The 27,045-nt window shown below is 34.5% G+C and overlaps 1 protein-coding gene across 1 annotated transcript in view; it reads right to left on the minus strand.

Moving 5' to 3' along the window:
* The window catches only part of LOC149790599 (peptidylaminoacyl-L/D-isomerase-like), a 75,849-nt gene that overhangs the window by 26,173 nt on the left and 22,631 nt on the right, over window positions 1-27,045 (minus strand). The window contains exons 2-7 of the mRNA XM_089971427.1: window positions 20,252-20,318; window positions 18,285-19,532; window positions 14,378-14,431; window positions 13,617-13,705; window positions 4,663-4,737; window positions 4,192-4,279 (exon numbers count right to left, since the gene is read on the minus strand). Of these exons, the coding sequence (XP_089827553.1) occupies window positions 4,192-4,279; window positions 4,663-4,737; window positions 13,617-13,705; window positions 14,378-14,431; window positions 18,285-19,532; window positions 20,252-20,318 (1,621 nt within the window). The remainder of the gene's footprint in view (window positions 1-4,191; window positions 4,280-4,662; window positions 4,738-13,616; window positions 13,706-14,377; window positions 14,432-18,284; window positions 19,533-20,251; window positions 20,319-27,045) is intronic.

Genomic DNA, 27,045 nt, shown 5'->3' on the forward strand with positions numbered 1-27,045 from the left:
CTGAAGTTCTCCAAAGAGGTCCCGACGGCTGTTGTGTATAGTCTGAGCAAAGATGATTTTAGTCATCATGGCCCCCAGGTTAGCCTGACGTACGGTGAAAACAAAATACTTTCAAGGCTCTGCAGAACACTTCAACAACATCCTTAATCAACGGTCGTTGGTCAGTGAAGAGATACTTAACTGATTACCAAGCGCTGTTCTGAAACTGAGAAAGCAATTGACTTGTTGTAAAACTTTAAAGCACATGGGGTAGATGCTTATGCAGAAGAAGTCTATAAAGCCGGTGAATCAAACATGTCGCATAATTTGACAGAACTCCTCTAATCAATGTGGACTCGAAAAACCTTACCCCATGATTACAAGAATGCCTTGATCGTCCACTTGTACAAGCAGAAAAGCATAAAATAATATAGAAGCAACCATTGATACATCTCACTGACGGCATTAGCCTGGAATATCCTCGCCAGAATTCTGCTAAATCGCCTAGTGTATGACATCAATCACGGGCTCGTACTAGAGTCATTGTGGCTTCAGTAAAAGACAAGGGACCACATACATTGTGTCTGCAGCTTTCCGACTCGGGCAGATATGAAAGGAATAAAAATGTAGCCTGTACATGGCAATCGTAGATGTGACAAAGACATCTGACACAGTCAGCATTTCGAATTTCTTGGCAAAATTGTGTTACCCGGAACAAGTCAAGCTTATCATTCTAAGGAAACTACAAGCATAAGATAGGTCACAGGAGGTGATTATTCATGAGTTCCTTTTTGCTGAAGATTGTTCCCTGAATGCTACATCTGTATGTGACATGCATAAGAGTACGGACTATTTCTATTCAGCATGTGATAATTTTGGTTTTACATTCAGTTTCAAAATGACAGAGATGATATACCAACCTACACATTGAAGAGAAAATGTGTGGAAGATCAGAGTCATAAGTTTAGTGACATAAATGAAGGTCTACAAAGTCATTGTGGTTGCAACCCTGCTGTATTCATGAAAGACCCAGCCGGTGTATAGAAGCCATGACAAGAAGATCTACCATTTTCACATGGGTTGCCAGAGAACACTAGTCAACATAAAGTGACACGACTGGGTTCAAGACACTGAGATTATAACACGAACAAGCATTTCAAGCATACACGCACTGCTGATAAAATCACAGGCGTAACGCGGAGACCGCAACATCAGGATGTCAGAGAAACATGTACCAACGATCTTCCACGGCGAGAAGGAGGCAAAGTAATCTCAGGGTTGTGAGAAGAAACGCATCAAAGATTATCTCAAGTCATCATTGAAACACTTCATCATTGACCTGTATCTTGGGGAGATCTCGCACGGAATAGCTCCACCACGCGGAGTCTCACCTCTACTGGAAATATCGACTTAAACTGAAGAGAATGGCAGACGCAGCAAATAAGCGAGAACTGCGTAAATCTTAGAAATGCAGCACATTCTATATATTAATCCAGCAAACCAATAACTGTGTCTAATGACAAGTGTACCACATACAGTTCTAAGTAATTATTGTTAAAACTCGAAAATTGAATTAAATGAAGGAGCATAAAATTATGACTAAATGTATACTGTGATACAGCTTACTCCTTACTATGAAAATGGTGCTAACAGTATGGCACTTGATAGTAAAACAAGGACAAATAAAAATATCGCTCCTGATAGCAAGATAAGGACAGATAACATTATGATACTTGATAGTAATACAAAGACATATAATATTATGCCGTTTGTTAGTAAGACAAGGATTGATAAGAGTATGACACGTGATAGTAATACAAAGGCAGATAACAGTATGGAGTTTGTTAGTAAGACAAGGAATGATAAAAATATGGTACTTGATAGTAAGGCAAGGACATATACCAGTATGGCACTTTTTAGTACAACATAATTATATCAAGAGTCATATTTAACAAAACAGAAAATATCACGTTGAAAAATAGAAAGTAATATTCTGAGGATTCGCCCCTTTGCAACTCCTGTTTTGAATGTCAGTTCAACTGTTCATGACACCATACATCACAATTGGCTGACTTAATATCTGACAGATAGCTCAGTGAGAGGTCTGCTAAGCAATCTCCTACAAACTGACAAACCACGTGCCTCAACTTGTAATTGGGAATATCATGTGGACAACAGGCACATATCTTTAGTAAATCCATAAAAACTGCAGCTACATATTCGTAGATACCGAGAGTCTTACTCCATCTTCAATAAATGTAACTATTGACCTAGTATCAAAGACATTCACGAAAGGTACGCAAGTGTTTTGTTAAAACATGTTCTCAAACATGTATGCTCACTTGGTCTTAATTGATTTCTCAAACAGTTTGGATATGATGTGTAAGACACTTGAATGGTTTATGGTTAGTCTTATCAAGAGGATTGCTCGGTTGGAAAGTCGGACAGCTTGAGCTTTCTTCAAACAATCATAAAAAACATATTTGATTAACGTTTTGCTACTTAGATCTGGAATACGACCCAACAAATTTGGTTTCGTAGCTTTGAACGGTTTCAAATGAATTTGATCTCTTCCAGTAGCTTTTATACAAATTCAAATTTAATATGTTATTTGTATTGTTTGATTGGGAACAATAATCTACAGTAGGCTTAGACAAATTGTATTTAGAGTAGGAACTGTATCACATAATAATAAATATTACCGCGCAAAAGCTATGTAATGTGATAAATATTTCTCATTTGGGAAACCGGTATATGTTTACATTCTTCTTTGAACAAAGGTAAAAAAATTACTGCTGCAAGTAAACATTTAAAACACGTTTGTCATATCGTAGATTCCAGGTTACGAGTAAACAGCATACCCAACCCTTCTACCCTTCGCCCGCTATCAATTGAATAATGTCCTTAAATTTTTTTCTTGTTCTTGTTCTCGTTTGGTTTAACGCCATTTTGTAGCTCTTACATTGCTTAATGAACTACTATGGACTATATTTGCCATATTCCCACAGAAGTAACCTTTATCTATTCATTTGTTCATTCGGTTTGAAAACTTTCCGCTAAAATGGTGATTGTGATATTAGACACAAAACATTTCAGATGGTACATAAGGAATATGAAACGCAGCGAATCAGTGAAGATAATACTTCACAAAATGTCATGGGATTAGTTAGACAAATCATTATCTCATAAAGTCATATATCAACATGTTATCATATCAAAAATATTAAACTGCTCACGCTATATTTTAAAGTGTATTAATGTTACACTAACGATATATACAGCAATGCTTAATTTATTACGACACATATATTTTAGGATAGTAACAGAAAAACCTCATCCAGTTTTTTCAGTGTGGGTCGGGTAGGTAATTTTCTATCAAATGCTACGAACATTAGTGATGCAGAAAGCTCTAAACTGTGGATTGTCAAAAATTATTATTATTATTGTTGTCACTTATGAAACGGTGATGTTATTCACAAAACAATCCGAAGTACCAATAATGGAAAAAGCGAAAAAGATGATCCAAGTTTGTTTGTTTCTCAAATGAAATAGCACATAAGTAATTAAGAAGTTGTAATGCCAATAGTAGGGAAGTGGTCCCTTACATTTGTCATTTGTAAGTCAGTAGAATTAATCCTCCAGATCATATCGTCAAAAGAGCGAGAAAAGTGATCAAGTAATTTTGGTGTGTTTTAGAATGCAATATTGGTAAGGAAGGACATTATTCAATCATTATGATAATTATGAGCTAATGATGACATATAAACACACAATATACTTTCTAATTGCAGAATATTCATTGCTATCAAGTTGCTGGGTAAAATTGATTTAAATTGTACAAGTACAACGTTACAACAGTAATTCCCAACACGTTTAAAGTTAAACATGTACGAGGTATTTTCTGTAGTTTTTGTCACACGTTTGATAGCTGTAACTGAGAGCAATGAAGAGAAAAAAATCTACGACATAGCCTAAGACAAAACGTAAGAAATTCAAAACAAATATCATCTGCGCAAAAAAATTAGGCATCTGATGTGACATCTTTTCCACTAATAATAAAGTGGTGCATTAAAGAACTTATTCTACATACCTGCCTATACAGCTATCAAACCATTCAGGTAATGTTATCTGCTTCTGGGAGTGACTACGATATTATGTTATAACACTTATGAATGTTTATTAATTACAAACTGCTTAGACATTACACCTTACCATCATCTCCACATCCATGGTCATTGCAATATGATGTATTACAGCATCTGATGCAACGGCCGATAACGTTATTGTTCGTCTGACACAACTTGAAATCAAAGAAAGCAATGAATATTTTGCTTACCATTAGATGGAGAACATATCATACATATGGTAGTATAATGTAATGTATATTTTGAGATTACCTTCAAATAGGCGCACGTATATGTATCGAAATTTTCTGTACTTTATAAAATATTCTACAATTTAAACAATTGCAAACAAATTGGACTACGTTTCCTTTCAATATCAATATTAAGATAAACTGCACATGTTTACATCCAAAACTGGATCAATAAAGCAGTGTTATCTGCTCATTAATTTTAATAATGACTAAATGGAAAGTCCAACTTATGTCTGAGAATTTGATCCGATAGGAGAATAGCATAAATTAGAATATGTTAAATTATATTGGGAGAAATGCTCACTTACCTCTGAATATGACATGACACATCCTGAGTTATAGCGCAAATGACTTCCAACATAATATGTCTCAACAAAACATCCCTAAAACAAAGATACAGAAAACGACTATTACAACAATAATACATCTTCACTATTGAATGCAACAGCAAAAACATATAAATCAGCATGAAAATTAGAACCGCAATTATTGTTTCGTCATCTTTATTATGTTTATTATTCTCACTCTTATGTTATTTCTTTGTTTATGAGAGTAGAAAAAACAGCTGTAGTAGTATTGATATTATCATTATCATCATCATATTGTGTTCAAATTGAGTTCTAGATATAATTAACAAATATGAGATCTAAAACAAAGGGTACATAACTGATAATTTCTTGACGAAGTTGGACTAATATGGATGTAAAAGAAAGGCAGAGTATGGTCCTCGTTGTTGGACAAGGAACGATTAACCGAGCACACTGCTGATTTGATGGAGGTTTTATCGAGAGAAAAAAAGAAATATTTTGTGGAATCATGTTCCCATGTAGTATGACTATGGAAATTAAAACATCTACGCGATTTTTGTTTTATCGTATTTGCTCGATAGCCCAGTGTATGACGTTAAGTTCGCTTTGTTAACTTCATTTTGGGTCAGTTTTTCCCTTGCGTCTAATCCGGGCCTTCGTCTTCCTTACACTATAGCGGTCTTCTTGCAGCTTTTCTAGCAACCCGAGTTATCTTTGGTTCTCCATATAATACAATCATAATGCACAGGAAAGTTGCATCCTCTGCTGAAAGGTTACGTACATTTGTCATACAGGCTCTGTCTAGCCGTTCATTGTTTTCTCCTGCACAGAACACATACGATTATCACATGAAGGTCCTTCTCATGCCCAAGCTGAAGCACTGGACTCATTGCAAATGGAATACAACCACTACATCCGTCTTTGATTTGCAGGAGTGTCACACCATAAGAGACCTTCTGCATTGGTATATTGGTTTACCCAATGTTGTTGTGCAGACCAGAGAGAGATAAGCCATAATGTTGCAATATAACGGTAATGTTACGCCTGTTTGACTATTGGTCTATATTAGAAGCATGTAACCAGTTGCGTCCATAAAGATAAGAATGACTTTTATGCTACCCTCGCCGATATTAAAACGAGCGCTGTTTTGTACAATTGTAAGCATTAACTTGCGTCGATAGAGATAAGAGTGAAATTTATGCACACCTCTCTGATATTAAAACTAGCGCTTATTTTGAGAGTTATACATTTTCTCTACCAGCTTTAGTTACTTTATGCACAGGCGATGGGCATTCCATGTCTTTGCTAAAGACATGGGACATTAGCGCTTCAAGACAGTAGGTAACACAAGCAACCTTTACAGGTCAAGTTGGAACAGAACGTGCAAATAACTGAGGTCATTTGCTTCTTCGGGTTTCGAATGCAAACTGATAAATGTTTGACAAACTCTATATTTCGTGCTTCACCAGGAGTGTATTTACTTGCTGGTCAACGTTATCCAGATTATAAACAGGTATGCAGTAACCAATTTTCAGATAAAATAAAAGTCATAACTTGCTTACTATTATCTGATACAGCGATTTACAGCACATAATATGCAATGGCGCTTTTGTAAACCATTGCTGTCTGTCACATATTGTCGTTACATAACTGTATTTTTGAAGAACTCTCATTTGTTAAAATTAGTGCTGAATCCGATCTCACTAAGACTTTCAACACCACCTCCAAATTAAGGATATGTTCGATTAGACCAGTTCCTGCTGAATGTCACAATTCTTTTATATCTGATATTGATTACTGTATCATAGTGATATGGGCCATTGGGATAAGTATTCATATGCAATTTCTTAACTTCTGAGTCCATTTTTGTTTCTCGTTCCATGTGCACAATGTAACTGATCACAGTCTATCTTTGTGTATGTTTTGTTCGTTGACAAACAATGCAAATATGACCAATATTTTGGTTAAGGGATATGGCATAACCCATTGCTGTACGCTTACTTCATAGTATATACGGATTTAAATCATTATCCTTTATACCGTCTGTTCTCTTTTTACGATCTTTGAAAAAACACCTTACTTTTATACTTCCCGAAGTTCGCTTTTATCCCTAAATGTTAAGAAGATACGAGATAGTAGGCGAAGCGCGGGGACTTCTTCATTTACATATTTTAGAAAAGAGTACTATTAGACTTTCTCTCAGTCATTTTGGTCCACTAACACTACAGTCGTCTTTGTTTTGAGCATGATGTTATCACGTTACACTAGTCACTTGAAACATTTTCATGCGACGGAGCTCATTAATTGCATTAAATAACAACTCTTTGGCGATGAATACTTTATTGCACACAAGCTGTAACGACCTGGGATTATATTTATCTTTAATTAAATTTTATTCGGCAATTAAAAAATGGTTTCAAAGCAGGTGGGCGTATATCAAGAATAAAACATCGAATTATCTCTAGTTCGCCCTTTCCTTAGTAGTAATTTGAAACTCGAACAATAATGTGGAAAACGTGATTCAAATTACACTTAAACCGGCAACTTTGAAGTCTGATTATATTCATCTTTACTTATATTGTATTCGGCAACAAAAAAAAGCTTCAAAGCAGGCGGGTATAAAACAAGAATAAAACATCTATTTATCGCCATTTCACTCTTTCCTTTCTAGCAATTTGAAACTTGAACACTAATTTGGAAAACGTAATTCAAACTACACTTTGATCAGATATGTATATATCTTACCGATAGATTGGACAGTCATTACAAGATATGTCAGTAAAAATATGTTACGAACAGTTTACAGACACACTGAAACAGTTCGAAGCCAGGATGAGGTCTTATGCTGAAATACCGTTTGTAAAATGTCAGAGACATATTTTCAAAATGATAAATACGCAAACGAATGCATGGAAAGTTTAGATAGATTCAATAACACATCTACACCACCAAGGACCATTAACTCATCACCGGACGATTCAAGCATTTTCAAATGATGATTATAAATGTTTGATTAATGTAATGTTTCATTTAAGATGAAACCACTCAGAAAATATAAAATAAATAAATCGAAATTTCTGATACGTGATGTTTTTAAAAATAACTTAGGAATATGTGTGTTAAACACTACAAACTGAATGCATACGTTTTCTTCAGTTCTTTGTCTAGATTTTCCCATTCCGTATCTGTCTGACACCCTAAGAAAGAGCACAAATTAACAATGGAAAATGATCTATTCATATCTGACAGTCGAGTGATATTCTAAAATTACTCCTAGACACCCCCAAACACTCTACAGATATTGTGTCTCCATTTGACCTGCTACATCCCATTCATCGCAACTTTCTGACCGTAATATTCATTGTACTTTGCTCGTCGGAGCTTCTTTAAACCATAATATATAACGCAAGTATTGTAGTGATTCATCCTTAAAAAATGTAATGTTCCTTCCACTCAAATTGTTGACCACGGTGTTGTTAGAAATATCTCCCGCCTTCATATCAAACGACATAATGATATTATCCGGTAATGATTCCAATTTATATGAATGAAAAGGATTTTCTGCTATATGATTGGGTGCAATCCGTCATGTAATACGGATCTGAAATTTCTTACATTTCGAGAAATTCTGGGAGTACTTTCGGTTTTTGTACTTTTGCGATATAAATGAACATTGCAGATACGTCAGTGTGAAACGATTGATTCATCTTTTACATTTTTAATTCAGCAAATAAAAATATAAATTATACCCTTTCTATTCCTTTTCCCAATATTTTCTTTGACTGAAATGCTATGATAAACTATGCTAGTTTACTATACAATATGGCGTTCGTCTGCTACATATTAAAGGAAAATGTCTGATTACTGTGATTTGTCACGGCAATAGTCTGCTGAATAGTTTGAACAATTATATGGGAAAGAGTTAAAAGAAATTATGGATGCAGATGGAGATGGTTTAGATGATATTGTAATGGATGAAAAAGAAGAGATTGATAAAATCCAAGAGCTCCCAATGATCTCAGTCACCCTAGTCATACATAACAACACTAATAATAGCTTAGGTACTAAGGCTATCATTTTTGATGTCGACGAGGGATATAAACCAAGATTCAAAAAATTATCTGAAGAGGAGTCAAAAGCTTTTGAAATAAATCAAAATTAGAGGCTACTAAACAAAGCACAAAATGGGGCATTGCCATTTGCAATGGTAAATTTGTAATTAGTTTTTAAAGCAAAATCTTTTGTTGTTTACTTTCAAACGTGTGTTGGTGTTGGTGGCATGGTGTGAATATGACCACTTTAAAAAAAAATTATTAGACCATTATTCAAAGACTGAATACAATTTTTAATGATAAAAACAAGAAGAAGATAATCAGATTACGTTTATGAAATATCTTTTATGGACAGATCTAGAACATATTTAATAACATATGTATACTTTGTTGACATGACAATGTTTTATAATGATATCTCCACCAATGCGACTCAACACTGTCGAAACATATGTATTATAATCCATAAAGGTGATTGTTTTGCTAAATTTTATTTTGTATGTGTAGTCATTCATTTAAATGAAAACGAAATTACATAACATTTTGCTTTGCTGCTCTTTTTCTCAGGATGTTTTTATTCTGTATAAACATGAAACATTTAAGATGTTGAAGGATATAATTACTAATATCACCATATTAGATACATAAATCACAACCATACATATATGCAATATGTGAACAAATTGCAGGAAATATTCTCTTTATATATATTTCAAAATGATCTTGCAAAGTATAAGAACTGTATTGCTATAAATATTTTTCTATTCACTTACAGCTTGGTGCACGACATTACAGGACACAAACCTGACTTTAACCCAATCAGACCAGACGAGCTGAGTGGCCACTTAAGAAGGTACTATGCTGAGGTCCAACCCAAATTGTATCATCTAGAGTCACAAAAATGCAAGTTGATTAGGTGCAATAATATCACTAGACTTCCTTGAATAGTGTTCTTGCATCCATAAACAAATACTTGGAGGACATTGGAAAAAAATTGACATCGTCGAAGATCAGTAATTCAAAAATGCTAATCCAATGTTAAATGAAAAACTGATATTGTATTTAAAATCAGGTGTTTCAAGTCCATCACAGCACTATCGAGTAATTGCACTGTTGACCCTGTTGCCCGTCGATGTAGAATACGGTATCTGCTTGCTATTTATGTTATGATCAGAGGTATATAATATCACCATCTACTGACATCAACTTCCCTACAATTTAAAAATGATGAAAAATGGTATATGTGTGAAGCGTCAAACCAAAGCAATTCTCATCATTCATGCCAGACATCTGCAAGAATGCAGGAATGCAATTCTATGCTGGTCACTCACTCCGTGAAACAGTAATTCAAGCTATGAGTTATGCTGGGTTTGCAACCAGAAATATTTTGTTAATGACAGACCACAAACGTGATGAGTCGAGGACCTAGCACTGAACAAAAACAACTCTTTAGTTCACTGTTTTGAAATTATGGCTAATGGCGGTCGAACTCTGTCTGAATCATGCCCTAAAACCAACACCCATTTCACTTCAGATTACATTCAGCAACCATAAAAAATCTCCAAGTTCAAGCACTTGAATCGCACAGTCTTCCAGTACTTCAACATTCAACTATGCAACCAAACCCGATTTGCGTGTAACTCTACCTTTACCAACTTCACATTTCATTTCACATTAGATGACTGAGAGGGTCATGTTAAGTATTAACGCTGTTGAAATGATATAAAATATTATTCCAATAATAAATGCATTTAGTTATTACCTTTTTGGTAAAGGATAACATCATTTTGTTTATATTTCCCTGTTGTTCATTAATAAAATCCATAACGATATAAGGTTGGCTTCGGAGATTCATTTAGCACACTTGATATATCCGTCCTGTCAGTTATTTTTTAAGGTCATGGTCACCTGACGTAATAAATGGGACTGACTAAAATTAAACAAGAATGCCGAATATGAAACGTGTGAAGTTTCTGAACAAACGTAACTGTGACAGTAGTCAATCTATTCTTGTGATTCTGTACAGGTTACGTATAAACGGAAGATGTGAAGCGGTGAATGAAAGGAAAGTGTACGCTACTTAATTTCGAATCAATTGCTGGGGGCATAGGCTGATTTGATGATAGAAATGACGAAACTAAACATTACAAGGATTAGATGATCGTGGTTGGTTATTTATCGATGTGTACATTTGATCTAATCACTCGCAAATTTATCATAGTCCCCCGGAGGCTTACCAATCTGCTGAATGTTGCTTGTTAAAAATAACCTGCTTATAGGCAACTGAGACTACGCGTCATTTAAGAACAATAGTTTCAAATGTTTTTTAAAAATAATTATCGTACGAGCTATAGGGCCATAAGTATGTTTGCATACCATGTACCCAGTGTTACCTTTCAATATCGTAATATTTGTAATCACTAAAATAATACGAGGTATGTTAACTTATCAATGAATAATTTTTAAAGTTGCGTTAAAAATCAAATTCACATGAACACACATGTGCATAATCCTATGTAGTATGATATCACTATACCAGAATTTAGCCACCTTAACCACTTTACTGCTTACATCAATATATTAATATATAACCTGTGTTTGGGGTTCGTTTCCCGAACAATGATGCACCCACAGTCATGAGAGTTCATTTTATTATTATTTTGATAGTTTCATCTTGAGTTATGGATCAAGTCGAGTTGAGAACATTATCAAATTCATAACAACTACATGATTAAAGAAGCAAACACCACGAAATTACAAAACAAAAACATGCTGGCAATAATTAAGAAAGTAAATATTATTAAATCTTTAAGTCTATTCTTGTAGTCGAAATAGGTCAATTTTAAGAGCAATCGTGAATGAGATTACAATGTCCTTAGATCTAAGATCAATTCGTAGCTGGGCCCTGGTAACTAAAATAACGTTGTCTCTATGAATTAGTTTTAACAGAGAGAACATATTTTGTGTTTCATTATAGATCATTATAGATCGAACAAGCAAGCAGTGGAGGTTACAGATCAAATGGAAGGCGTGCTCAGTTTTTCGTACTCGAAGGACTAATTGTGTTTTGAACTTTTTGAAGTTTCTGTAGTAGATACTAAAGCGAACCAGATAGAAGTAAATTAAACTAGTCCGATCTTTAATGTGCTAAGGAAGAAACAAGTATTTCAGTTTCATCAGCTGCAAGAAAACTACTAATGGACTCTCAGATCTGGATATAATCTTTGCATTTGTTCATGACATGTTGGTGTAATTAGATAGTACTATAGGGAAGAACACCTCGGTTTCGTACTTACTGTTTGAAGTTAATATTGGTATTGCTGATATTTATTGTTTGAGGTAACGTATGTGAATGAGGAAGTATTTGCGTGGTGATTATGATGGCTTCTGTTTTATTATCTTTCATGTATATTTTGTTGCATGTCCTCCATAATTTCACCTGGGTAATGCACCTCTTTTTGCCTTGGATGGTAGCTTGAACTTTAGAACAGATATATTTATAGCACCAAAACATTGATCAAATGGCATTGAACATGTTCAATTTTATGGGCACAATTAGTGTCCTGATAAGTTAGTCGGACGAACCATAATAGGGCTGTATATCAACTAACATATACCAGAATTAGACGTTGAAGACTATACATTGCTAAAAAGACTTTGAATTGAGATGCAATATAAGCTTGGTTAGAACAACGTTTGCTAAGATTAGACCTATCAGTTTTCAGATACCTTAATATAATTCCTATACGTAGCTGATAGTAAAAAAGAAAATTGTTTAGCATACGAGCATTTCTAATGCAAACCGGACCTTAAATCATAAACGCAATCACATTTTGAATCAGGGTGTTTTAAATGAAGCACGCTAATTAACAGCCCTTCATTGTTACTAACATCACTTTGAGTAATACAAGTTCTTCAAGGCATGGGGAGTGCACAACCACATATGCGATTTATTGTTATTATGAGTTGACAAATTTTCATGGCTGAATATTTCGCATGTTGAATGACTGAAAGTGTATTTACCACTGAAGGTTCATAACAGTTAAGAAGTTAAAATGAGTTTCGCGGGACATCGTGTCAGCCTACCAGTAGGATTTGGGGTGGGAACGACAGCATTGTTGTGCCAGTTATGTAGGTGATATTGGGCACATGGTGAGACTATGAGTATACTGTCATGTTGCACAGAATGCTACTCATTTCCATTGCATGTCATGTTCAGCCGGGGCGAAGTAAGTCACGCTTTATCAAGATAAGCAAGTGAAACGCAATGCGAAAACGCCAATATAATTGTCCTGCATCCGTGAAAATGTTGAAGCTTTGAGCAAAATAATTAATATATACCAAACAATGAATGCATCTGGAAGAAGACTACACCACTTTATCGCAAAAGATCACTGTGATTATTTGTCACGCTTGATTGCTTATTAAACAGTTAAATGTTAAGGTCAGTGACATGAGCACCATTGCTTTATACAGTTATGAAACCTAATACATTCATGTATCCCTATGATTCCGACACATACAAAACAATAGGTATCTTTAAAGAACGTATTGATGACGTATGCCTTTTCATGTTAGGTGGGATTCTTTGGACAATATTGTTCATATAGTCATTAGAACTGATTCCTGTATGTATCCATTTCCATATAACAAGGATGTCGGCTAGCACATGAACAACTATGTTCTTATTCCTATCGTCAGATACACGTTTGTTTTGTTAGCGTTGATATCAAAATCATATCAGGTCAAGTGGGCTTTGCTGTCGTAGATTCCTTTTTACGCGTACAATCTACCCAATTTTTACTTAACTGTTACAAATGGTTCACATACCTTTAGTAAACCCGCTCGCAACAAAAGGGTCACACTGAGAGATTGTGTCAGCACCGTACACATAGGACTTACCAAATTTTCAGGACAATTTTCTACAACGCTACAGTGCTTCAAATGGGTCATTCCCGTGCAAGAAAAGCAAGCATTTTGAGTCCATGAAACTACAAATATAATAAGAATTATAATGAATTATACCGATAAATACTTATCTAGTGTTAGTGTAAAGATTTAGCACACGATATGAAATTATATATATATATATATATATATATATATATATATATATATATATATATATATATATATATATATATATATATATATATATATATATATATATATATATATATATATATATACAGTGAAATCAGAGAGCAGAGAACACATGTCTGAATCTACTCTGGCGTAATTAGAAAATTCTCTTGTCGTAGATTTATTATGTCGTGCTTGTGTTACTACGAATTTTCAGATTTTATTCTGAGAATAGCTTAAATATTTTCGTGCAAGCAGTAAACTTTAAAGCTACTGCAACTTATGCTGATCTTTTAAAATGCTGTGAAAATTATTGCAAGTATTACAGCGATCAACATAAATACAAACCTACCTTTCAACGCATTGCTCCAGGTCACACGACATAAGTATTATACGTCGCAGTACAATGCAAAATATGTGTTAGATATACTCATATTTCAGACAATTTATGTTTGGTGGTCTCTACTTTTATATATTAAGATAGAAATTGTCAGTCAAGCTAAGGCACGCTGAAAAATTGTTTTCAAATTGGTGTATCATGCAAGAGGATAGGTTATCATAAATATTTAATTTCCACTTACCTTGAGAAGGGACAGATGTCACAGGCATACTGCTTCGTTCGGTTGTGCAGCTGACTACAGTGAGATAGAAAGCAGATTAACGTCTACATGTGCTGAATATAAATTTTCTTTTAGTTTTATTGAAATAAGACCTTACACCTAGTATCTGCCCAGAAGTATGCAACCTTTTCTATTAATTCTGTCCTTGGACATAATAATGCCTTATATATGCCTTATTTAATAGGATGAGAGTATTTGCGTTCAGTTGTAAGTTCGTGATAAAGTTTGTCAACCCCCAAAAAATGTCCAGGGTAATTAAACCTAGTGCAGGGAAGAGATTGAGGATCAAAACGTAAGGTAGAATCTTTCAAGACGAGCCGCTTAATTACTTTTGAGTTTTTGAAAAGTATTATTATTGTATAACTTCACTGCATAGTACCAGTCGCTAATGACAACTGCTGGAATTAGTGTGGATAAAGTCAAACACGAATAAGGAGAAGAAAAAGAACCGTTTGTTATTTAAATATCGATGGTGTTTTCAACATCCATGTTCTCGTTGTATTTTGTTGTCTTTTTGAAACCTATATTCTTAAATATTATCAAAACAGCACTTAACGAGGATAGAGACAGATGTGGCTTAAAGGACAAAATCTGGTAATATATATATAATTCCATCATATATGTCGTAGTCGTCTATTATTTCATTTATAGTATATAGGATCAGAATGTGTTTAATGTAATTGATTTACGATGTCTCAATGCAGTTTGCAACTTCTTAAAATGATCTGTTACCAGCCCATGTATTGACAAAATATATTGTATTGACATGTGTATCAGCTATTTTTTCCAATTCCCCTTCGCACAAGGTTTTACCCGTTATCTCTTTGTAAGTTCAATTTGTTATTGCAATGTTGAATTCATGTTCGTACTTGTCAGTTTCAGTTACAATTAGAGGTGCTGGTTGGTAACCATAAATGGAATTATTAGATACTATTGGACAAAGAAAACTAGGAAAAAGAGGTGCATAACTGATATAACTGAACTATATGTCTAGCAAATAAAAAAACTAGAGCAAAGATAATAGCAGAGTTCATCCACATGCTGACAATTGCCTTATTCCAAAAATAGGAAAGAGAATTAGGAGGATATTTTATTGCTGCAGAAACTGCCACATAAACAGTTTAACATGAAATTAGACCTTGAAGGTATGTAAATAGATTAAGGAGCTTTAGAAATAATGAATACAAGATTAAAAAAGGCTGTATTGCAATAAAAGTCGAAACATGTTCAGACTACACAAGCCCATTGATAAACTATGTGTTGACACATACACTGACAGTGATATAGAAGGAGCAAAGAAGATATTATTTTCTATCCCGCTCCTTTGTCAGCGGGTACCGAAGATTCTGAAGATACTGTTATAAGATTTCTGTCTGAAGATACTGGCCAATTTGAAATGCTCCTAACATTAATCCTTATTTTCGATATTTACTCAAATGTCATAATGAGTTGGATATCCCAAAATTTGTTTGGGATATGTGAGACTTATGAATCATTATTAACTTACCCGAGACAACACGCAATATAACTGAACCCGAGGGTTCGGACAGTGGTAGAGAGGGATACAAGCAAAACTTATCTAGTACGAGGATCGAATGACTGTATAAAAGATTTCCATATTAGAGCTAATTTTAAATCAAAAATGCGAAATACAGATTCAAGACAAATAGTTTAGCTTTAGACAATATCTTTCCACTAATCTGTATCGATTTGCTTGCAAGGAAGTCATTAAGTATCATTTCGATCACGGTAGTCCACTTCATGTATTTTTTTAAGATGCGGAGGGGGCTTTTGGCCGAATAAACCAATGGATCCTATTCAGAAAGCTAAACGATACGAATGTTCCATTATATCTTGTTATATGTTGTTAGTTTGCTTTTAATTGGTACGACAAAAATAATACTTTTTTGCAAAGTGGGGTCAGATTACTATCTCTCTCCTTGCGAGAAATGGTATGCGGAAAGGAGGTATTCTATCCTCATTTGTATTGAATGTATATGCTTATGACCTTAATCGTGATTTGAAACGGTCTTCTGTTGGATGCAAAATCGGCGGTTTATATGTGAATCACTTCAGTTTTAAAAATATGTCTATATCTATCCAATGTATCGTTGGATTACAAAAACTTTATAGAATATATGAGCAATTTGCAGTAAAATATGGTACTGAGATCAAATAAAAAAGACCGTATGTATGTGTTTCAGACCTCAAAATCTGAAAAAAGGTGTTCATGCCTGAAGTTATGCTTTGCGTAGAAACGACTCTGTTTGTCAGTGAGTATGTGTACCTTGGGCATGTCATTCGTTCTAATGTGTTATATGATAATGACATACAAGGGAAAAATGTTGTACAGATGTAAACGTTTTGCTTTTTCAATCATATTGTATGAATTTGTCTTGTGCTCTTCTATGGGCAAATTTTTCACGTTCTACATTGACGAGGTTAAATGTCTGTTGCAACAATTCGGTTAGAGTTTTAATGAAGTATGATAGGCGTCAACCTGCTTCAGGAATATGTGAAAGCAACAATATCAATCGCCTTTACGTTTTGCTAAGAATGTGAGGATGCTGGTTTAGAAGTACAATAGTCTGTAGAAATAACAAAAACTTGAAAGAAGTGTTTCATTTTGCTTTTTGTTGTAATTCATCGATAACTGCTACTTGGAAGAAATTGTTGTATTAATATTGTTGTTTATATTTAATTTAGTTTAATTATCTAAGGGCTGAAGTTACAAATAAAATTATTATTATTATTATTATTATTATTATTATTATTATTATTATTATTATTATTATAGTAGTAGTAGTGTGACATGACCTTCAACGAAAATGCAACTCTTAACAAATATGAGAAATGTTCTTGATAATGTATGTGATTATCAGTCTATACACAATATTGAAGCAAACATTATATAGCGCTGAAAATAGATCACTGAAAAGCAGTTCAGTTTTACGACACATATTCAAAGTAATAGTTCAAACATTACAGGTGTCAGAGTCCGGACCAGCGCATCGTGGTTCAATATATTTTGACATTAAGGACCCAGAAATTCAGATTTGATCAGCTAAATGTTTCGTTTCGCGTTGCACCCACGGTTTAATTGGTTCAATGGGCTACGTAATCTAGATCCCTGCAAAATTGTTCTACAGTACGCAGCAGGCCTAGCCACCAGGTCACAGCTACGCATTGTCGGTGCAGAGCAGACAATCATACTCCAACATTTCGTGCAAAGGTTGATGTTATTGATGTAATAATCTAGACAAATTTCGAAATAAAGCCTACGCATTAAGTCATCGCTACACAGTGTTAAAGTGCAACATACCCTTATACCAAACACTCACATTACTATTAATTCATAAACACATATACAACTATTACAGTTATAACCCGGAGAGTAGGCATGTTTAGTGTTAACCTTAAAATCATGGGCTGACATTGACTTAAACATTTCTAATCTTCTCGAAGAAGAGGTTTAATATAATATACATATGTTGACCTGTCTAATCCACGAGAATAAACTGATGATCAGTCAAACGAGTAATTGCTACAACGCATTTGACGCTATGGAACGTTTTCTTTAAGATTTCAAATAAATTTGTGAAAGTATCTAAAATATACGAAATAACCTCTTCGATCAAAATCTAATTGCAAAATCAATGGACTAAGAACACGTATCTAATGTTTGCTGTACTCTTTGGGCGTCAATTCATGTGGTATATAATTAACGTTTTGTGTGGAAACATGAATAGGTACAGCTGGTTTAACAGACAACTTCATAGCATGATACGCTCTGACATCAATATATTTATATATTGCTGGAAGCAAAAAGCTATATTATTTTTATGTGTTAAAAGGTGGAGATACATACTGGTTTTAGTGAATTCTATTCCAGCCGGGAAACCATAGCCACGATTGTACGAAAATCCATAAACAAGAGCACCAAACTTGACAGCGGTATCAGCATGTGTTAAAATATGAAATGTTCCTGGTATCCTTGTAATAGCGACGATGTAATCATTACCGTTAAAGTGCGTATGAAACAATACATCCGCATTGAAATGTCCATTTAACCAAAGCCCTGAGAATAGATTGCTTCTGATAATAATTGAGACATAATGATCGAACACGGCATCTGTTTGCAATAGAAACATGTATTCCGAGGAAAACTGATTTATTCCTGGTATGATGATCATTAGGGGATCACCCTTCAATAATACATCATGGTTATTTGAAAAGGCATACTGGACCACACTAACTGGCTTACTGCTGTTGATTACTACCGGTTCGTTCCCGAGTACTCGTTCGATGAAACCCGTTGCTGCTAGATGACTGGTAGAAAAGCTAGTTTCAGTTCCAAAAGAAATACTGGTGTTAGGGTAAAAGGAGTATACTCTAATTATTGAATCATTATGAGGATAAAGCGGAGGAACTATATACTCTGTATCCCAGTGTTCGACGGGCACGAGCTGGGATGCCATCTTATCTATTTCGCTAGTACCATCGGGTATTGTTGTAATCCCACCTGAGAACACAGCAATGGGCTTGCTACCCGTTACTATAGTCCCTGATAAATCTTCCGTGTGTTCTAAAGCAAATGTTTCAAGTCTACTAATATTTAAATAGATAGAATCACCATTCCCGTAATTGATATTTTCATACGTTATAATGCCAGTAGTATTAAGTTTGATTGATACCAATGTACCATTTTCAAGACCCGCGACGCACAACTGACTTATTGAAGTCCACCCGCCAGATTTCGCTGTAGTATAGGATGCGACAACGTAAACTGTTGATAATGATTCAACTGGCAATGCTAAAAATGCTTCTGACAGATAAGATAAATTATCACGGAGACCATAGAGGGATATAGCAGAGGAGGACCGCACAAGAACACATTTGTTGCTTGTGCCTGTGCCTATCAGCTCAAAGATGCTGCCGAGAACTATAGGTATTGTACCGTTGCTAGTAGCGGTACTTATTCGGCTGAAACCTTGGAGGGGAGAGTCGATATCAATCGACACGTAATTACTTGATGAAGCAAACAGTTTTACATCTGCGCGGTCTGAACTTGACCACAGTCTTGGAAACGCTAAAATAAATTCGGATCCTTTGTTACCTGCAATAAATGTAAAGCAGTATATATATATATATATATATATATATATATATATATATATATATATATATATATATATATATATATATATATATATATATATATATATATATATATATATATATATATATGCTAGGTTTTCATTTTTAAGAGCAAACGTATCACTTAGAGGGACACGTATTCATTTGTTCAAGACATCTTTCAAAATCATTGACTGAGGAAACTTTTTGTTAGATTTTCAGAAGACTTTTTTCAATTGGCTAATGTATAACAAGCGCACTGTTGTATTCAAACGAAATATACTTTTTCAACTGGTGTGGCATCCAAACAACTTGTATGAAACCACATCAATATAAATTAGTAAATATGTCAAGTGTATTAATAATTTGTCAAGCAAAGGATAATGTTTCAAAACTTATATTGTGAATGAATACACAACTAATAACACATTAAATATTCCACTGGAGCGGTACAATTATAAAATTATAATTTCAATCCAGCTACTGAATAAAACTCGGCGACTATATTACTTATTTTCTTGTGAGTTAATACAGTTGATATGTACTTAAATGCCAGTTCTTGATTCAAGAGGAGCAGAGCAACATATAGGCTTCTTAGATTTTTAACTTTACTACAGGTGAGTCAAAACTTTTTGCCACTTTAAAAAATTAACAATTTTCTTTCATTTAAAATTTAAACTGAGTGCTGCTTCCACTTACTTGTGAGCGTTTCTTTGCATGAACTGTCATGCTTCCAGTCTGCAAAAACATCTTTTGAAAGCAAAAGCTGAAAGAAAAATATGCAATGAATGAAAACAGTTTCGCTTTTTGCATCACTGGCTCTATCAGATATATTGTGTTTTCCCCAATAATGTACCAATGCTAAAGCTAGTAAAATGAACATAACGGAATCAACAGGTGCAGTACATAGTATTAACTTTAAGAAAACGCTAGGAAACAACCCTAGAACTTGTCTTGGGTACGTTAATTTAAATAACAAGACACGTTGATGTGTACCAACAACTATCGTAGCAACTCGTTTCCAAGACCATTGTAGGCACACACTGAAATGTCGGGATATGAATAGGGACTGGGGCTCTTTAGATATAAACAGTATATTGTATACTTATGACATAGGGCGGAGATGTTTTCGATATATTCGTCCGTCCATATAACTTTAGCAAGTTTAGGGTTTCCGATTAAGAACTAATATATTTTCTCCCCACAGTAATCACACTTTGTGAACGGTTTTCATTAAGGATAAAGAAAAAGACTGTAAAGCTTGAAGTCATTGGGCCCATAATATATAAAGGTCTCCGCATTGTAGTTCAGCAAACTCCATGAGTGGTTAGAGTTTATAACTGCCAATCGTTTTTCCACCACAATCTGAGTTCATCACACTATTGGTTCATTCTAATTACTGGATGCAGTTTTCAATACAGTTGGAGAGATAAGATTAGAATAGGCACAAAATAGAAGATAAGCGAATCACAGATGCTGAGAGAATAGAGGGACATGCAGAAATAAATAGAAAAAGAAAGGGATATTTAGGATAGATTAAAAGAATAAGATCTGGCAGGTTGAGCACACTCTTTAATCTTTAAAACAAAATTTCAGGTCTCTATTTTACCAGAGATATTATGTTAGTACCCACAATTAAAGACGTAGATAAATACTTTCATCATTCTAGATCATTACTGCAAATCTGAAATGGCGACGAGAGCATTCGACTTTATTGGAACAAGAGTACATATTGTTAACGTTCGTGAAGACTGTACTTCACTGTTTGAACAACAAAGTGCTGAGTATCGTGTGCTGTGCTTAAGGAATGTACCTGGAAGGGTTTTTAGTTGGTATGTGAGGGATATCGACAGGTTTAGGAATTGTAGAAAAGACCCCGGACAGACCGTAGTCAAATTGTCAAGTGAAAAAGATCAAAGATTTCATAAGTTGTGTTCAACTATGAAGTTTCATCACGACTATGATATCTCCACACTGATAACATTACATCAAGAGTTCAAGAATTGTATCATTAGTGGTGTCAAGACCTAACTTGATGAGTAACAAGCTGGAAACTTAAGAAAATGCTGCTCGCACAACTGATGATTATTCTTTGAGCATAAAGTTTCATTTGTCAATATATCTTGATCTAAGCTTGCTGCTAATAATCTCTGTCACATACGAATAATCTCAAACTGGCACAGCTTTTAAAAATCAAACTTCTTATAAAATTGATCTCCAACCTTCACCTCTTCCTAATGGCACTAATTTTAAAAAGAAAGGGCACGATATATGTTTGATTGCTGTCAGTTAGAAAAATAAGAAACAAGAGAAAGAGCTTTTGCGAACACTCTTTTTTCAAAGAGGACTAGGTCACAATCTTGAACTGAAACCAAAACATTGGTTGGGTCAAATGATCTCTAGTGTGACTGTATCATGGACCATTATGAACTATTCATGTCTAAACGTTCGCTTATTGGTGATTCAACTAAGCCAGTCCCTATTCAAACTGCAAAGGAAATATGCGCTCCTCAGGGTTATTAGGACTCTATGGTCTCAACAAAGTAACAGAAAAGAACGAAAATAAACACATTTTGTAACATTCAACAAATATTTTATTTTCCTTAAATACAAAGTGAAAATGTAAACAAAAAACCAACAGTATTGCGAATAAATCAGAAATAATCATCGAATCACTAACACAACTCCTAATGATTAAAGTCTGAATAAACTTTAGTGTTATTCCAAAACAAATTCAAGGTGCTGATGTGCCTGTGATGGCCTAAATAGTAATGGTATGGCAACGGTCTTTTGTTGATTCACTATAATACTATTCATGAATACGTCCTGCTTTGAATTTCACTATAAATCCATGTCTTTACTTCCAATAAATTTATTTTTGAACTATTTGTATTTCCAGAGACGGATAGCAAGCATTAAATAAATTTAACAAATAAATTAAAGCCCAAATGAAATACTGGCCACAACTATACTACAACTGATTATGCTTAGATCTTGCACCGTGAACGAAAAATTAAAAGATAAACAGCATTATATAGTCCTCTAACTTGACCGCAGGTCATACTACTAGTCTAAAATTTGTTTAGAAGTCGTCTGCATCAGAGATAACATTTGCTATTTTTTTTATTACGGATTTTGATGTGCTGAATTCAGTTAGGACAATTAAAACAACTGGTTGGTCCTGTTTCAAAGATATATAAGTTTTTAGACTTTACGTCTATATATATTGTGTATATAGTATAATTTTAATCATAAATTGTAAACCTAGGTCTTTTCTTGTGTTTATGGTTGTTTTACATGATAAAATTCACTTGCCCTGTTTATGTAACACTTTAAAAAATAGCACTAATGTTCTATATATATATATATATATATATATATATATATATATATATATATATATATATATATATATATATATATATATATATATATATATATATATATATATATATATATATATATATATATATATATATATGTGCATAGTTTAGTCCTTATTGAGTGTCTACTTGGCGTTTCTTGGATTTTCTTCAGTATTCATTAACTGGAACATCTCTTGTTACCGTCCAACAATAGTCTGCAAGCATTGATGGGCTCCATTTCTCCTGATAGCGTTTTCCATTGTTGAGATGTCCTGGTGAAATAGGTCGCCGTACTCACCGCTCACTGTTTCGAAGTTCGGTGGAAAGATCTAGATGCGAGTGCAAACAATGTATCTTTAGTGACTTGCTGCAACCAAGGCTGTTGTACGCCTTGAGGAGATTTCCACCAACACTCTGTCGTTGTATGCCTCGTTGTTTGCTAAATAATGTGTTACCACTAACTGGAAGGCTTTCCTTAAGTCTTTTCCTTGCCAAGCTGTGCACTATCTAATGCATCATCTCGAAGATGTTCATGAAGCTTAGGACCAACAAAAAGTCCTTCCGTTATCTTAGCTTCACTTAACCTTGCACCTTTTCTACGTTGGTACACGAAAGGTGCTTGTGTTTTATCCATGACCTTGACAAGACCCAGATTGATGTGCATGGGTGATAACAAAATCTTTCTTGATTCAACAATTGTGGATGCTGAATACTTTTTCTCTCAGGCTCCGATGGTTGTCGGAGCAGCCAATGTCTCTTGATTTATTTGGAATCTCTGACACGACAATCACATTCGCAGAGAAAACAGCAGTACTTTGTGTATCCATTCCGCAGACCAAACAAGATAGCGAGAACCTTCAAATAGCGAACAGGCTGCCATAGATGTTGGTCATAGTGTATGCACATCAAAAGTTGTTTCATGTTTTCATAGGTTTCGTTCATGTGGACTCCATGACCAACTTGAATTGATGGCAAAATATTGTCATAATGCAGCAAAACAGTTTTAACAGTCTTCTTCTGTGAATCAATGAACAGCTTCCATTCATCTGGATCATGAACGATGTTGATGGCTGTCATCACACCATCGATGTTCGTGCAGGTTACAAGATCACCTTCCTTGAAGAAGAATAAACAAGATCCATTTGATGGTCACGGAACTTAAAAACCGCAATATTACCTGCCAGGAGATGCCACCGCTGTAATCTGGAGCCTAACAGCCCTGTCTTACTCTTGGATAGTTCTAAATCCCTGACAAGGGTATTCTGTTCACCTTGTCTTATAAAGTATGGTAGAGAGGAGGAAGATGGGCGAACATATGGGTCATGTGACATTGGTGGTTCAGGACTATAATCTTCATCCTCTCCGTCTTCCTCGTCTAACTCAACTGAGAATAATTCTGGTGCATCAGTAACTGGCAGTCCTTCTCCGTTCGGTACTGGGCGTATAGCTTATGGAATGTTTGGATAATGCACAATCCACTTGTTCTTCTTTGACACTCCATTCCCAACTGGAGGCACCATAGAGAAGTAACAATAGCTGATATATGTTGGCTCTCTGCAAATCATTGACACTACAAAGGGCATACATTTCCTTTTCCTGTTCAACCACTGGCGAAGATTTTTTGTGCAAGTGTTGCAAATGTGTATGGCCAGCCTCTTGTCATGATCTCTAATTTTGCAGCCAAACTAGTGGTGATAGACTTTCTTAACCATAGTTGTTACACTGCGCTTTTGTGATGCAAAAGTCACCTCACCTCAAAAATAGCTAAAGTTATCTGCATTGTTCACACAAATATGAGGCATTTCTTCTCACTTTGGCTAGACAGAAATGTGTCTCTTTGCAAAGTAAAACACTGACATATAAGAGAGCACAACACTTTATGATATCTAGAGCTGATATAGATGAATTTGTTTAGCAGAGTGATGTAAGCATAGTTATGATTGCATCATCCATGACTTCTAGGGATAACATGATGCAACTATCACGTATGACGCAATACCAGCTTCATAATGCATCATTCATTGTTTTGCCTAAAAAGCAAGTACTGTCTAAACCCAGTCATAGGTTTTTTCATAGATCCAGTCAAAGATGTAATTTAGTCATTTCTCATATCCTGAGCCATTCCCAAGTAAAGAGTGGCATATACTGAACCATTATCATATTTGTAAAACTAGGGAAATAAAAAATTTTAATCATCATTTTCGTTCTCAGTGACACATAAAATGTCATTGGTTTGTAATTTTTCAGCCAGTAACACTTATCATAATAGATCGAGTCATTTTTACTGCTTGAACTTAAAATTTTTGTTCTAAATATTGTACATATTATCACATGTCAAATGGTAGGAAATCCCAGTCATAATATATCTAAGTCTCACCTGCAACCTGTTATTGCAGTTAACGAATAATTAAGCAGAATAATGGTAGCCTGTGTTAGTTCCTTATCTAAGACCAAGTCAGTCAGGCAAACAATACTTGCTGAACATACCTTTTTTCGCCTCCAAGATTTTCAGAGATAATTCCACTGAGAAAAAAATAATACAAAAACCATAGTAAAAGCTGTCATAAAAATTTATTTAAGGTTGATGGCCTTCCCAATCTGTCCAGTCTGATCAAAGGTCTAATTGTGTGGCTGAAAGTTTCCATCACGAACAAATGGTGAACTCCGGTAACGTTACTCGGTTCTATGAATCATTCTCCATTACATATTAAACTTCTGTTATTAATCATTCCTGTTGAGATAATTCATCATGTAAGAGTACTGTATCACATGTTTAGAGTATACAATCTCAACATCATGAATATTTGTATTTACTCATGTAGGAGCATCAGGAAACATGTGCTCATATTAACTTAATATCTTTCTGAGTTCCCTCTTTTCCTGTGGTCATAGATGCGGAAGTTTCTGGTCAAGGTTGTTTTAACTTAAGTCACTACAGTCGGATTGCATTTTATCGTTTACTTCATCTATTTACAGGATGAGACGTCACAAGCAGGAATGTTTAAAACAAAATTTAGTATTTTCTGGAGACGGATTTTATAGAACCAGGTAAAGTAACTTGATTTCACCTTTTATCTTATACTTAATCTAGACCATACATCCTGTATGTCTACTGACCATACGAAAGTCAATAGTGTGACCAAAACATATTCATTAATAATGCTAATTATATTCCTTTATTTACAAAATTGAAAATGCAAAATCTTTCACCAAGGTTGTTCTTTTAAAAGGATTTTTGGGAAATTCCTCTCACGGAAAGGGAAAAATAAATTTTGACAATTGCGACTGATGCCGCCTGGTACGAAAAATTCTGCTAGCATTCCAGCGTCTAATTTAACATGATAATATATTGTCGAGATATTTGTGATGCATGCATCAATCATAATCTACAACGATACGTGGAAAGTTAGTTTGAAAACAATTCGTAAATTTGTATGGACTTAGTGACGGAATTCTGACGATTCTAGGTGGTAAAGGTGAGTTTTGCCGTGCGTGTTTAACGTTTTTATTTTATTTACGGAGGTCACTGTCTAATTGAACATGTTGAGTTAAGCTAACAAATACCATCGGAAAGTTTGCTCACCTTTTTTCCCTAATTGCTGAACCACTGATAACTCTGTTAAATAAGAAATGGAAGTCTCATTGTTTTTACAAATGTAAGGAGGCTTTTGTTAAATGTATGGCAATGTTGCTTTAGAGTGCAAGGGTTGTTTCAGCTTGATATTTCAATAATTAAAGTCTATGTTGGAGCAAGTGAAGTAGAGGATGTTAGAAAATTGATTCAAGGAGACAAAACATGCTGGATTTTCTAATGTGTTATTATTCTGATAAACTAAACAGGCACCAGAGAAATTATTCCTTAAGGGAAAATTCTGTTTTGATTTTATATGAAGTGCACATTTGTTCATCTACTTTTCTGGCTATATTTTTCAGTGATCACAAGCAACTTACTTTCGTTAATAAAATGCAAATGAAAAGCCAAATTGGACGTTTGCTAAGATGTTGTTAGTTTGATATTGTAGGAATACAATATTGAAATTGGGCAAATCGAGGGAGGATATAATCTTATTGTACACATACTTTCATGAATATAGAAATACTACACTGCTTTATTTTGAGATAGTCATC

This window comes from Sinohyriopsis cumingii, chromosome 10 (genome assembly GCF_028554795.1).
Source record: "Sinohyriopsis cumingii isolate HCF-2022 chromosome 10, ASM2855479v2, whole genome shotgun sequence".
NCBI classification, from domain to species: Eukaryota; Metazoa; Mollusca; class Bivalvia; order Unionida; family Unionidae; genus Sinohyriopsis; species Sinohyriopsis cumingii.